We start from the raw sequence: 14363 nt of genomic DNA, 5'->3' as shown, positions 1-14363 counted from the left end.
CCACAGAGCCCCATCAAAACAGCTCATATTGGATAATACTCATTGTAAGTTGCAGAGACACCGTGCATGTTTGATTTTAATGCTGTAGCCTATAATGAACTGCCTGAAACATGTCAAGTGATCTGAAGTTATCTCTCTCTCTCTCTCTCTCTCTCTCTCTCACGTCATGTTCATAAACTTTATCAAACGTCTCCAAAAGTAAAATACGTTATACTACTGAAGTAAAAAATGTTGGTGTGCAGCAGAGAAGAAATACAATAAAAGAAAGTTAATAATTCAAACAGCATGCTGATACATGTGGATGCTCTCATACAGCAGCCGTTATAATAATAATAATAACACATTTATTGTCAGTAGTACAGCAGAGCCAGCAGTGACTGCTGCATGCAATGTTTTGACACATGAGACCATCACACAGTGCTGTTACTGCAGTTCCTCCATGAAATTCATAAGAATTATTCAAGTTATTTGTTTTATTTACATGAAGACAATTTTTGTTTTCAGCAGGTTAAACAGGAAATAATACATCCCACAGATGTGACATGTGGTTATGTAAATGTGGTTGTGACCTGACACCACAGCTGCTTTGTTTTCACTCACAGTTTGGATTACACATTTAAGACTACTGATTAAGCAACAGGATAAAGGGTTAAGTTAAGTTGTTTGTTTTAAAATACATGTTCTTAGCATTAAAGGCATTTTAATCGGACAACTGCTCTTTTCTGTGGTTACCATAGTGACACAACCTCCCACCATCATCACATGGAGGTGCAGCCATAGACACGTTCCATTTTAAAGGACTGAAATATTGACCTCATGTGAGGTCTTTTAGGAGCAGGACGTGGCGTTTGGTATCGGCTGACACCTCTCAACTTCAGTCCACACTTCCCCTGTTTGGACACCCTTATACGTCCCAGGGATGCTCGTCGCTCTGGTATCTCCACTAGTGTAGGTGCGTTGGAGGCGTGCGGTGAAAGGGATGTCTGCCTTGTATTTGTAACCCAACATTTTGACTCTGCAGATGTGGTTTGGTGGGGCGATGACCCCCACAGTGACGGATTGTGAGTTTGTTTCTATGACAGTTTGCCCTCCTGAGAATGTGAATGACAGAGCTGGACTGATTTCAAGCTCTCCAGACACAAGGCCAGGGATTCCTGCACTGAGGGTGGTTGTGACACCGAGTGAGATGCTGGCGCTGATGTCCCACCTTCTCTCCTGCTGGATCTCTTTAGTCATAGTCACCGTCTGTACCACTGGATTACATCCTGCATTTCTGACAACAGAGATGCGCATGGTCTCTGGAGGCTGCTTAGTGATTACAGCTTCATCGGTGTTGTAGTGGACATCAGAGACCTGGTGGTTCTTCACTCCTCTGTTGATGGTCAGAACCTGGTAGCTGCTGTATTTGTATTCACTTCTGTCCCAGTAAAGATGGAAGGCACGTGTCCTGGGATCCACCTTCCCCAGACCGTACTTGTTTTTCCCAACATAGATTTCAGATCTAGGACATGTTCTGACCGAATTTTCAGGAACCGAACCAGAGGACGCGTCCTTCCACTCCAGCATCTCAAAGCTGTTTTCATTCGTCAGGACTTCAAATGTGTTGAATTTAGTGACATCCTCTACATTGGGGGACTGGCAGTAAGATCCTTCAATGGGGTTGTAGAATCCTGAATGACATCCGTTTTTGCAGATGTAGTCATAGCGTTCAGCGTACTTGTTGTAAATTCCAACAACCCTAGCAGGGAGACTATCTGTAGTAGTTTGCCAGAGTTCCCATTTCAGGTTGCCATGGTCATACCTGGACTCAGAAACAGGGACGACCCAAGTTGTCCTCTTCTGTCTTAACTGAACAGGAAGACGCTGATCTGTCAACCCTGATCTGTTGGCTGGGACGTCCTCCAGGACAGCGTTCATCGAGGAGACTGTTTAAATACAAGTCATTCAGAGGATGAGGAGTTATTTCTGTGGGTTGGTTTAAAAAGTGTGTGTGTCTCCTCTAATGTTTTTTTTAACCTTTATTTAACCAGGTAAAAAATCCTGTAATGTTTATTGGATTTAAAAAAGATTCTAATAACACTTTATTTTAACACTTTAGGCTGACCTGCAATGACCATTATCTTTCTCATGTGGCCAGTAGAAGGCCGACTAGTACAGTGTTTCCCAACCTTTTTTGAGCCACGGAACATGATCATAATTACACGTGAACACTAGTGTCAGGTGTTTCTTACCATCAGTGTGCTGTGAGTCCTCGTCAGTGTCCTGCAGACTGACTGAGGACAGAAGCAGCAGCAGCAGCACAGACAGCTGAAACACACACAGACACACACACACACACACAGAGGAATCAGTGCTCTGAAACTTTGTGTTAAATTCAACAAAAATGCAGAATACTTACTGCACAGTGAAAATCACTCACCATCATGGTTACAAGTCTGTGTGTCTGACAGACGACAAACATGAACCTTTATACTTTGGTCAACAAACACTGGACCAAGTATAAAATCAATGAGTGAGGCACCATTCTCAGTACTGTAGTACAGCAGACAGACAGCAGGGGTCAGCAAAGGAACAACAATGTTTCAGCCTTTTTTCTGCAGATGTTCAGAGGATGTCTGTGAATTAAACTATATTTGAGTTATACCACAGCCGCCAGTGAGTTTTACAGCAGACTGACATGCTGATAGGACAGTTAAAGAATCCCAGCTTCATCTACTATCCTTCTTTGCTGTGCCATTGGTCTGTGGAGTGGTTGCTTGGTTTCTCTGATGTATAGCTTGGTACACTGGATTGCGGAAAACACAGTCATCAACCAGTCCTTTGAGTCCTCCTCTTTGCTAGATCGTTCTTCTACACTACAGAACAGACTTTTCAGTGCTTTATTTGGACTGTTTCTGTCACTGACCTTACTTGTACTTTGGACCTTGACTCAGATTCTGCTCTTGGTAAATTGTTGTTTGTTCTGCTCCTGTTGCCTCTCCCTGCTCGGGTGTCTGCCAGCCTGCCTGCCAAACCTGGAGTTTGTGCTTCAGGACTCTTGTGGGACTTGAGACTGAGATTAGACTCCATCCTGCTGTGTTGCTATTGAGTCCTACCACACCTGTACCCCCCACCTAATGGTTAGAAATGATGAAGCTCCTGGGAGGAGCAGTGAAATGTCCTCAAGAAAAGTCTGTATCCTCAGCGGCCATTTTTTAGCATGGTTTATCTGCACCAATGAAAAATCACACTCAAAAGATTCTCTTCTTCTTTACAACCTGCTGTCACAGGTTACACACATCCAGGCAGAGCAGCCATCACACAAACACCAACAAGGACAGGAAGTGAAAGGACAGACGCCCTTTACAAAATAAAACAGGAAGTTCTGAAGAAACAGGAATTAAAAACAGAAGTTTGGACGAGAATTCCAACATAGGCCTGAATCAGGGCTGAACACACTTTTATGGCTTGTGAGTCAAAAAGTTAAAATGATCTACCTACACTGATCACAATGATCAATATATAGTGACACACAATTGATTTTTATTATATATGTACAGGTTAAAAAAAAATGTGCATTATATTTTCAGTCCTTGAACTGTAGCACAGTCCAGTCTTGGGGCAGAGGCTGCTAAATGGATCGACCCACACCGAGACTGTTTTTAAAATGTAATGTGCGTGAAAAGTAATGAATGGAAGAAAAAAGCAGGCAGAAAAATAAACAGTGGAGTAGAAATACCCTAAAATTCAAAGTATTTGTACTTCGTTACTTGACACCGTTGCTGTGCACTCAGCTAGATGTTCCAGTGAAATGGTCTCATTTTACTGCAGCTCCCACTGCCACTTACAGATAAATAAATCATCCACTCCATCTCTCTATCTATATCTCTTTGTCTCAAACACACACACAGCTCCCTGTCCGCTGCCTTTAATCTTTAAAATCACACATTATGAACAGAGAGCCAGTTTTGTAACTTGACACAGATGGTCAGAGTCGGTTTTAACAACTGTCACTCAAACAGGAGGGACTATTTTCTGCAGTGGAGTCCTCATCATTTAGTGAGGATGTTCTGCAGCATATTGAACAAAAATACGTTTCAGTGTGTGGTTAAACAGCTCCGAGTGCTGACAGGTCAGAGAGAGCGCTGAGCTGCTCGCTGCTGCGACCTCTGAGGTCATGTCACGCTTCGTTCCGGCTGAGCGAGCCGCTCTGTTTGGGCTGAGGGTGACAGTGATCAGGCAAACAGCTCGTTAAAAGCAGGGGAACTACCAGGCCGTGTCCGTTTTAATGAGACAGTAACACGCAGCCTGAAGCCACAGCTCTCTGAGGTCATCTGTCACTCACATGCAAACAGGAAGCGCATGCTGTGTTTGGATATCTATCTACAGCTAGGCCACTCCAAGACCTTGAAATGCTTCTTCATGGTCAATCCTTTGTTGCCTTGGCCATGTGCTTTGGATATTTGTCATGCTGGAAAACCCACCCACCACCCACTTTCAATGCCCTGACTGAAGGAAGGAGGTTCTCACCCAAGATTTGAGGGAACATGGCCCCATCCATCCTCCCTGTGATGCGGTGCAGTTGTCCTGTCCCCTTGGCATAAAACACCCCCACCTCCATGTTGGTAGGGACGGTGTTCTTGGAGTCTTAAGCAGCATTCCTCCTCCTTTCAGTCCTTCACGGCGTAGTGTCTTACCAACTGTCTTCTTGGTGACTGTGGTCCCAGCTGCCGTGAGATCATTGAGTTCTGGGCTGATTGCTCCACAAGGTGAGATCTTGCATGGAGCTCCAGACCGAGGAAGTTTCATTTGTGAATAATGGCACCAGCTGCTGTCACCTTCTCCGCCAGCTGCTTGGCGATGGTCTTGTAGTCCATTCCAGTCTTGTCCCTGACATCCTTGGAAAGCTCTTTGTTCTTGGCCATGAAGAGTTTGGAATCTGGATTGATTGATTGCTTCTTTGGACAGGTACCTTTTATACAGGTAAGGAGCTGAGAGGGCTCCTAGTGTCAGCTCCTTACCTGTAAACACACCTGGGAGCCAGACACCAGGCTGGTTGATGGAGGATCAGATACGTAGTCACGATAAAATCACAAATGCACCATGTGAGGCTCCAGTCCATTCATTCCTCTTCAGGATTTATTGATCTGATTGATCTATTATCTGATTGGTCGATGTTGCTAACAATGACCATATATGGTATTTTGTGATTTGCTGGTTCAAAGATGAACAAATATCGCCATCTGAACTGTACTGCAGCGGTAGCATTGTTAGCATGATAAATGTAGGTTATTTTTAGGACATATCGCACTCTGCATCATCATCTGAATCTGATCCAGTGAGCGAGGTGTGGGCTGCATTGTGCCCATGGTTGCACGCCCCGCTGAGCACACACAGCACAATAAGAGCTCATTGTCATATCGGAGGATGAAGCTGCCGTGTTCAACATGAAAAATGAATGAACTTCATCTGCGAGCACATTCAGAGGCTCATCTCACCTGGCAGCACTGTGTGTGTGTGTGTGTGAACTAGCTGGAGGGTCACACAGCAGCCAGTGAATCCATTAAGTTCCATTAAGACCTGTCAAAGACGCCCTGCTCTATGTGTTTTAGTTCTACATACACCGGCGGAGCTGCTCTCATTGATAGGTCTTTTCGCTCAGCTACTCACAGACACACCACCTACATGATGATGCAACTCCACCTAAAAAATGATGCCAGTGTCTGAAAATAGTTTTGTTTGTAGATGAGCTCATTACAACAAACTCTCCACGGCCTTAGAACATGGTGGAAGGACCCTAAAGCTAGGAAGAGCTTCGATAAACTGAAAGCCAGATAGTACAATAGTACAAAAGATGTAAGAAATAAAACAGGAACAGACAAAGATAAAGATGACGGCAGCAGATGATGAGACAGGTGAAAACTTTTATTGATACTAGTGTAAGATGAGATTTATTTTGTCAATTTATTTACACTCAACAAAAATATAAACACAACACTTTTGTTTTTGCTCCCATGTTTCATGAGATGGACTTGAAGATCTAAACTTCATTCCAGATACACAATATTACCATTCCTCTCAAACATTGTTCACAAATCTGTCTAAATGTGTGATAGTGAGCACTTCTGCTTTGCTGAGATAATCCATCCCACCTCACAGGTGTGCCACATCAAGATGCTGATCTGACATCATGATTAGTGCACAGGTGTACCTCAAACTGCCCACAATAAAAGGCCACCCTGAAATGTGCAGTTTTGTCTCACAGCAAAATGCCACAGATGCCACAAGCATTGAGGGAGCGTGCAATTGGCATGCTGACAGCAGGAATTTCAACCAGATCTGTTGCTCGTGCATTGAATGTTCATTTCTCCACCATAAGCCGTCTCCAAAGGCGTTTCAGAGAATATGGCAGTACATCCAACCGGCCTCACAACCGCAGACCACGAGTAACCACACCAGCCCAGGACCTCCACATCCAGCAGGTTCACCTCCGAGATCGTCTGAGACCAGCCACTCAGACAGCTGCTGAAACAATTGGTTTGCATAACCAAACAATTTCTGCACAAACTGTCAGAAACCGTCTCAGGGAAGCTCAACTGCATGCTCGTCGTCCTCATCGGGGTCTTAACCTGACTCCAGATCGTCGCCGTAACAGACTTGAGTGGGCAAATGCTCACATTCGATGGCGTCTAGCACGTTGGAGAGGTGTTCTCTTCACGGATGAATCTCGGTTTACATTGTTCAGGGCAGATGGCAGACAGCGTGTGTGGCGTCGTGTGGGTGAGCGCTTTGCTGATGTCAATGTTGTGGATCGAGTGGCCCATGGTGGTGGTGGGGTCATGGTATGGGCAGGCATCTGTTATGGACGAAGAACACAGGTGCATTTTATTGATGGCATTTTGAATGCACAGAGATACCGTGATGAGATCCTGAGGCCCATTGTTGTGCCATACATCCATGAACATCACCTCATGTTTCAGCAAGATAATGCACGGCCCCATGTTGCAAGGATCTGTACACAATTCTTGGAAGCTGAAAATGTCCCAGTTCTTGCATGGCCAGCATACTCACCGGACATGTCACCCATTGAACATGTTTGGGATGTGCTTGACCGGCGTATACGACAGCGTGCACCAGTTCCCACTAATATCCAGCAACTTCGCACAGCCATTGAAGAGGAGTGGACCAACATTCCACAGGCCACAATAGACAATCTGATAAACTCTATGCGAAGAAGATGTGTTGCACTGCATGAGGCAAATGGTGGTCACACCAGATACTGACTGGTTCTGAGTCCCCAGACCGCCAATAAAGCAGAAACAAAATGCACATTTCAGGGTGGCCTTTTATTGTGGGCAGTTTGAGGTACACCTGTGCACTAATCATGATGTCAGATCAGCATCTTGATGTGGCACACCTGTGAGGTGGGATGGATTATCTCAGCAAAGCAGAAGTGCTCACTATCACACATTTAGACAGATTTGTTTGTTTGAGAGGAATGGTAATATTGTGTATCTGGAATGAAGTTTAGATCTTCAAGTCCATCTCATGAAACATGGGAGCAAAACAAAAGTGTTGCGTTTATATTTTTGTTGAGTGTATTTTATTTTGAAAAAAAAAGGAAGAAAGAAACGATTTTTTATTAATGGTATTATTTAGCGTGTTTACGAGTAATGAGTTTATTCTGCATCTGTTGGTACTGAGCCCTGGATAATCCAGCTGGACTCCACAGAGACTAGAGTAGTAGTCTAGATTAAGGATTGAGTGGGTGATTTTTGTGTGATGGATGAGAGCGGCCTGCAGCAGGAAGGTTTATTGTCTGTTGTAGCTCATACATTATGAGTTACTCTGGAGATTAATTCCTGCAGTTTGAATGGAAATAAAAATAAAAGCTTAAATTGTGTACGCCTGGATTAACACGTCTTTAATCTGCTGAGTCACCCTGACACGGTTCAGATGGAGCAGCCACAAACTTTACTTTCCTTTTCCTTCAATGACTTCCAGTCTCCCAGCTGTCACCCTGAATGTACTCCGGCCCGTCGATGAATATTCATCGGCTGTTTATTAGCATATTGTTCAGGATATTAGCATAGCTGTGACATGAACGTCAGCGTGAGCCGAGCAGCTGAATCAGAGGGCAGAGCGAGCCCGGAGGAGACAGCAGGTCAGCATTCATTACACCCAGGAAGACACAGGTGGCAGCAAAGGAGACCGCTCACAGAGCTGACGTCTCATTGGCTGGCTGATGTCAGTGGGCGTGGCCAACATACCACAGTGTTCTGGAGATTTTAAGGCAGGGATTAGACTTGAGCAGCAGAGCAGCAGGTCTTTCTGATGTCTCATCCTAATGACCGACTTCTGCCAGACTCTGTGTTCAGAATAAACATATTTTTAGAGATAAGCGTTATGGCGTCTCACTGAAGCACAGCCTCGCTGTGTGCCGGCTCTCTCTCTGACCTGTTTCCTGCACACGCTGTTAAAGTCATCTGCATTTATTAACAACCCGACCTCTGACAAACTTTTTTTACCGCTGCACACAGGGTCTCAGCTCCTGCAGACACCTTCACAGACCAGCAGGGAGAATTCTGCCTGAAAACATAGAACCGCTTCATCTAGACTGGAAATCACATCAAGCTGTGGTTGTACAGCAGGTCAGTGCAGTTACCACTGACTGGTGAGCTGGTTTGAATGTCACACAGCTGCAGTGGCCTCACCTGTGACCTCCTGCAGGTATCTGACACCTGTTTTTTGTGAATGAGTGAATGGGTGCATCTCCTCCTGATCCTCCTTTCTCTCATAGAGCTGCATTCTGTAAACATGCTGTGTGAGTCCGCCACCGTGATTTTGAGCCACAGAGGGCTGAGATGGCGGTGAGGATGGTCGGGCCTCCATGTTCAATAAAAGCCTCCTGACACAGAGATGCTCTCTGCGCGCTTCACTGGACATTCTTTGAAAAAGCCTTTTTCTTTTTCTAAAAGCGGTCAGAGCGTCGGTGCGCGGCCGAGCCATCAAACTGAGATCTTTGTCTTTTATTATTCATGCTGCTCCTCTGCAGGACGGGAGCAGGTGTCTCAAACCAGCCGCCATGTCAGGAAGCTACACAACATGTCTCTGTGCTAACGACAACACACCCAGCCCAACAAACACAGATCTGCACCTGTCCAAAGGCTGCGTCCATGTATGTCTCTTTATTTGCACAGCTTACTGTTCACACACACACTTAAGAAAGTCTTCTTTAGTGGTTTGTTGTGTCTCTGTGGATGCGTTGCGACTCTTTGTGGTCATCTTGTGTTTCTTGTGGTTCTTTTCTTTAGCTTGGTTGTTGCTGGTGTCTCTTGGTGGTCATTTGGTGACTCTTTGGTGTCCTGTGGTCCTGTTGCGTTTTGTCTCTTTATAGTCGTCTAGTTGTGTTTTTGTTTTTTTTTGTCTGCTTTATTTATTAATATTAGTAATTTACATGTATGTGTGGAGTTTGCATGTTCTCCCTGTGCCTGTGGGTTTTCTCCGGGTGCTCCGGCTCCCTCCTTCATTTTAAAAACGTGCTTGTTGGGTTCAGTGGTTCACTCTAAATTGCCCGTAGGTGTGAGTGTGAGTGGTTGTCTGTATGTTGCCCTGCGATGGACTGGTGACCTGTCCAGGGTGGACCCCGCCTCTCACCTGTAGATAGCTGGGATAGGCTCCAGCCCCCCGTGACCCTGCACTGCAGGACAAAGTGAGTTAATTAGATGATGGATGGATTACAAGTACAAGTTGCTGGGAGCTGTGCAGCCGACGGCCTGACACATGGTGTTAATGTGTCTTTTTAAAAAAAATCATGTTCATGTTTTAACCGCTGGATACGGATCAATCAGAGTGAGAACAGAAGCTGGAGAACGCAGCCTCTTTGTTTTGTTTGAAGGTCTGTTTGTGCAGCGTTCAGGATCAGACTGCTGCCCAGCCGGCCGATGACGCAGGCCGAGCAGCAGCCTGACATCACGAGCCGTAACATGAGGATAACTCTATATGTCCTATAAACATTGGGGTTTGGTGGGAAAGCCGGGAGGGTTAACATCACATTTCCTGCATGGCGTGCAGCCGTCTGTGCTTTCACAGTCACCCTGAAATGATAATACAGCTGCTGAGTGCCAGAGGCGCCCTCCTCTCACTGAGGAATCCTTAGACTAAATAACAAATCAGAGGAGGAAGTCTGCTCTGATGTTCAAATGAAAGCCATCAGGGGGATGAAGCCACTGCCAGCAGGCTGCTATGTTAGCTTAGCATCAGGATCAGCTAACAGTCTTGCTAACAGCACCTCTGAACTTCACCAAACTTTGATTTTTGTTTTTAGCATGGCAGCAACATGTGAGGCCGAAAGATGAAGTGCAGTTCCTTGACTGGCCACAAGAGGCTGTGTGTAAACCTGTGTCCAGCCTGGTACAAAGCTAAATTATTTTACAGTCGTGGGTAATGAAGGGGGTGTGGCCCCGCTCCACCTGTTTATCCATATATGGCATAACCCAGCGTTATGGTGCGTCTGCATTTAATGGCATTTTAACAATGTAAACAATGTCAGCCAAGTGGCCACTTGAGGAACTGCAACCTATTCACTGGGTTCATCTTTGCCTGTGGTAAAAGCCGAGCGTCTCCGCTGTCTTTGTTGACTCCTCCCGCTGACATTTAACTGTACCGAGCAGTGATTTAACTCATGAACCTAACAAAGGGACCTCACCTCACTTCTTTTTCCATAATGTCTCTGCAGCGTGAGCCTGCCTCTGTCCGTGCTGCTGCGCATGTCACCACAAACTGAACCTGCAGGCCAGTTAGTCAGAGCAGATTTAGCTGTGACTGAGCACCAGGACTCATCTTAGCTAAAACCCTGTTTTAATGAGGAGCTGTCAGGACGGATAAAAACACAGAGGCTGTTGTGTGTGTGTGTTGTGTTTTGCGTTTCGCGCTGCTGCACACAGGAGCTCCGTGTCTGTTCTTCAGTCTGCTTCGTTCTGCATTTCAATCACGTTGTTTGTATCATTTTTCTGCACAAACGCAGGTTTGTTGTATTCCTCAGTAAATGCTCTGCTTGTTTTTTGTGTAAACAATAGAAGAATTTCTTTGTCAGTGAAAGCTTAAAGTTTCTGTTTAAACTCACAGCCTCTGAAAGCTGCTTTTTAGGTTGAAGATCTCCTCCTCTGGACACGAGAGGAAGTGCATGTAAAAACTCCATGTTCGCAAACATCAGCCTAAAACACAAAGCAAGCTGGACTTTCCACCTGTCAGCAGACTAACATAGAAGTGCCAAAAACGTGCTTGTTAAAAAAAATGCCTCATTTGGTCAATAAAACATGGCTGACCAAAAGCTGCAGTTCCTGCTGTGGCCTCTTGGGGCCGTCAGTTAAAATGTTTACATCAGAACATGTTGACTTGCTTCATAACGGGATGGAAAAGTTTCGGTTTGTCCTTATTATCAGTCAGATTGTAGCGGTCTTTAAAGCGTCCTGGCAGCTCCTCCTCACCGCCAGCAGCTCATCTCTCTGATTGAGGCGTCCTCTCAGTGAGAAGAGTTTTATGGCTCCCCCGCGTCCAGGACCTCCGCCCCTGCAGCCCCACAAATCAGCAGCGGAGCTGGCAAGAGAGTCTAACGCTCTATCTGCTGTTTTTTCTACACCTCCTGATGGATCACACATAAACCTTTATGGCTGTGATTATGGAGCAGAAATCCCTCTGAAACAGGGGACCCTCTGACAAACTGACCCTGCAGGAGAACAGACAAAACGCCAGACTCTGAGACACGCAGGCTCTTTCACTGCTGATTATTTACCTCCTGAATGAAGGCAGCCTTTTCAAGTCACCTCCATGCTGTTTGCTCTGTGCAGTTTGTCATCATTTAGGGCCGCTGGGTTTCTGAGTTCACAGTGACCTTTGACCCTCAATGTGTCATCAGTTCTCTCATTTGTGTTGCAGGACAACCAAACAGAACGCCTCCAACCAGGGCTGTCTGACACAGAGGCCGAGAGTGTGTGTGTGTGTGGAGCTGGAGGGAGGAGGAATCGGCTTCTGATGATGTTCATGTGGCTCTGTCCCATCCTGCTGCTCCTCTCCTAGCTTAGCATGAAGCTAGCACATGGTGCAGCACCCTCAGAGTCTCTCCTGTAACCAGCACAGACCTGCAGTGTGATTTAAAAACAGTCTCTGTATGTCTGTATGTGACAGGCTGGGTGCTCGGCGTGCCTCAGCGTCAGCACCGACCCGGTACCTGACCTTGACAGGCGTAAGCTGATCCATGACGGGGATCAATGCTAAGTGAGGACCCTGTTTGTCTGATTGAGTGAGTGCAGTGAGAGGAGGAGAGAGAACAAAGAGCTGAATGTGAGCGTTCATCGAAGGTGAAGCACAGTGTGTGTCCTGCTCTGTGTTCTCTGTCCACTGTGATTTAACCAGAATCTGACAGACATATTTTTAGCTTTATGAGTTTCTGCATCATCTCCATCACAGAGCTGAGGAATGAACACCAAAAACTCATGTCCCCACAGTCATACAGTTCAGCTGTGTGCAGGCAGGCTGTCACCAAGTCTTCTATTGTCTGAGTCCTAGAATGTCCCATCATCATAGTTCGGATGTTTCCAGACTCCAAAATGGAGACGGAAATCTCTGCTGCAGCTTCTTATGGAACATAAGAACATGACTGTTTCACATTCAGTCCGTTCTTCATATAGAGGCTGATATAAAGCATGTGCATGTGATCATATGAACATCTGAGAGTCCAGATGTGAAACAACAAGCTGCAGCATGTACAGCAGCACTCAGTGATGGAGATAAGAACAGGCACTGCAGGGTGATTATCCTGACGAAAACGGTTCCAGCTGCATGTAGAGAATGTCACCTGCAGTCCTGACGCCTGGAACTTTTTTGGTAGATCTGTATTGTTTAACATTTTGTTGTCGTGTCGATGAAGTCCGGCTCTGACTGGCTGCAGGAGCCGCAGAAATAACCAGCTCTATTCCATTAATATTACACACTCTTGTCTGTACAATCCCGCAGAATCTCAGCCTGCTTTCTCCTCTAAATAATTCACACAATAAAATCTTTTCTCTCTCGGCCCCCTTAAACTTATCTTTTCTTGGTGCAGCTCAAAGTGGGACGATGGAACAGAGGGAGAGAGAGAGAGGAGGCCCAGAGAGGGAGGCTGAGAGCAAAGAGCAGCAGCAGCTGGAACTGGTCACACTTCCTGTAAAAAGATTATTTCCAAAATCAAAAAAATGAATGAAATAACTAATTTGATGGTTAATTCACTTACAAGGGTCAAACATGAAGGGACATGTTTCTGCAGGAGGCTGTGGTTGGCATTCAGCACAAAGACCCGTCAGCCCGTCCACAGCAGGTCTTTAAAGCAAGCAGCCCGCCTCAGGGTTCTGCGGATCAGTTCCCTCCTATCAGAAATATTTGCATGTTTATATTAAACATAAAGTAAACTACAGATTATGTTAATTTCATGCGTCCTGCTGCTGTGACTGCAGCGCGCGCTGCTGTGACGCACGGCCGCGTGCCGACAGGTCAGCATGGAAAATGAACGCGCTGCAACACAGACGGGATGAGACCGGATCCGGTGTGCAGAGCGCGCACCCCGTCCCGCTTCCATCCTCTGGATCAGGTTTTGTTGGGACTTCAGCCCAAAGCAAACCCGGACAGGAAGTATTGCGGACAGGATTTGGGGAATTTATAGAACAAAGCAGAGCTTCTGTAACTGCGCGCACTTTGGGAGCAGAAAGCTGCACGTTCAGAGCGGAGGAGTGACGGAAGGAAGTGTGAGAAGACTGAGCAGGACCTGTCCCAGTTTTTTTTTCCTTTTCACGCCTCTGCGGCTGCGTGAAATCACAGAAGAAATGCGAAGATCTGTCTTTTTTCTCCGCTGAGACAAACCTCCGCTCCCTGCTCGCCGACAGTCTGAGTCTTGGTTCCACCTCTTCCAGCTGAAATTGGACCTTCTGTCCGTCAGCGGAGGACGCCATGAGACCAACCAAAAATTAATGTGATGGGTAAGATGATGAGTTTCCGACATGCCTGCCCATGGTTTCTGCTGCGCTGAGGTGGATCACCACAGTGCGTAAAAGTGCCAAAACCGCTCCAAATCCAGTCAAAGGAGCGGTCCAGCGGTCAGGCCGGGAGCAGTACTTTAAGAGTTAATTTCTCTGATTTCTTTCTTTCTGTTTCTTTGAAATATTGATATTTAAATACTTACATTGTGGATGATTATGATGACGCTGATGATGATAAAGATCCTTTTACGCACGTAAAACTCGGGTCCATTTTAATCGTGATCAGCAAATGTCTGTAAAACTTTGACCAAACTGAGTGAAAGCAGGATAAACAAACTTAGACCGCTCAGATTTACAGCGCAGTCTGCAGACAAA

General features: G+C 45.8%; 2 protein-coding genes across 3 annotated transcripts in view; one reads left to right on the top strand and one right to left on the bottom strand.

The window, feature by feature from the left end:
• Nucleotides 1–455: 455 nt before the first annotated feature.
• LOC114441673 (natterin-3-like) lies at nt 456–2498 on the bottom strand. Of its 2 annotated transcripts, none has more exons than XM_028414704.1 (3): nt 2420–2498; nt 2232–2307; nt 456–1925 (listed from the first exon to the last, which is right to left on the bottom strand). In XM_028414704.1, the coding sequence occupies exons 1-3, from the start codon at nt 2459–2461 to the stop codon at nt 829–831; spliced, it is 1215 nt and encodes a 404-aa protein (XP_028270505.1). In that variant the 5' UTR covers nt 2462–2498; the 3' UTR covers nt 456–828. The 2 variants fall into 2 exon arrangements, with proteins under 2 accessions (XP_028270505.1, XP_028270506.1); XM_028414705.1 differs by having other exon boundaries at nt 2399–2453.
• Nucleotides 2499–13864: 11366 nt separating this feature from the next.
• fam163b (family with sequence similarity 163 member B) overlaps nt 13865–14363 on the top strand; it is a 5015-nt gene continuing 4516 nt past the window's right edge. Inside the window, exon 1 of the mRNA XM_028414887.1 lies at nt 13865–13988. The gene's annotated coding sequence lies outside the window, so the exon portion shown is untranslated. The remainder of the gene's footprint in view (nt 13989–14363) is intronic.

The sequence above is a fragment of the Parambassis ranga genome, chromosome 9 (genome assembly GCF_900634625.1).
Source record: "Parambassis ranga chromosome 9, fParRan2.1, whole genome shotgun sequence".
Classification (NCBI taxonomy): domain Eukaryota; kingdom Metazoa; phylum Chordata; class Actinopteri; family Ambassidae; genus Parambassis; species Parambassis ranga.
The sequence above is the reverse complement of the archived record's forward strand: the minus strand, read 5'-3'. Positions and strand labels throughout refer to the sequence as shown.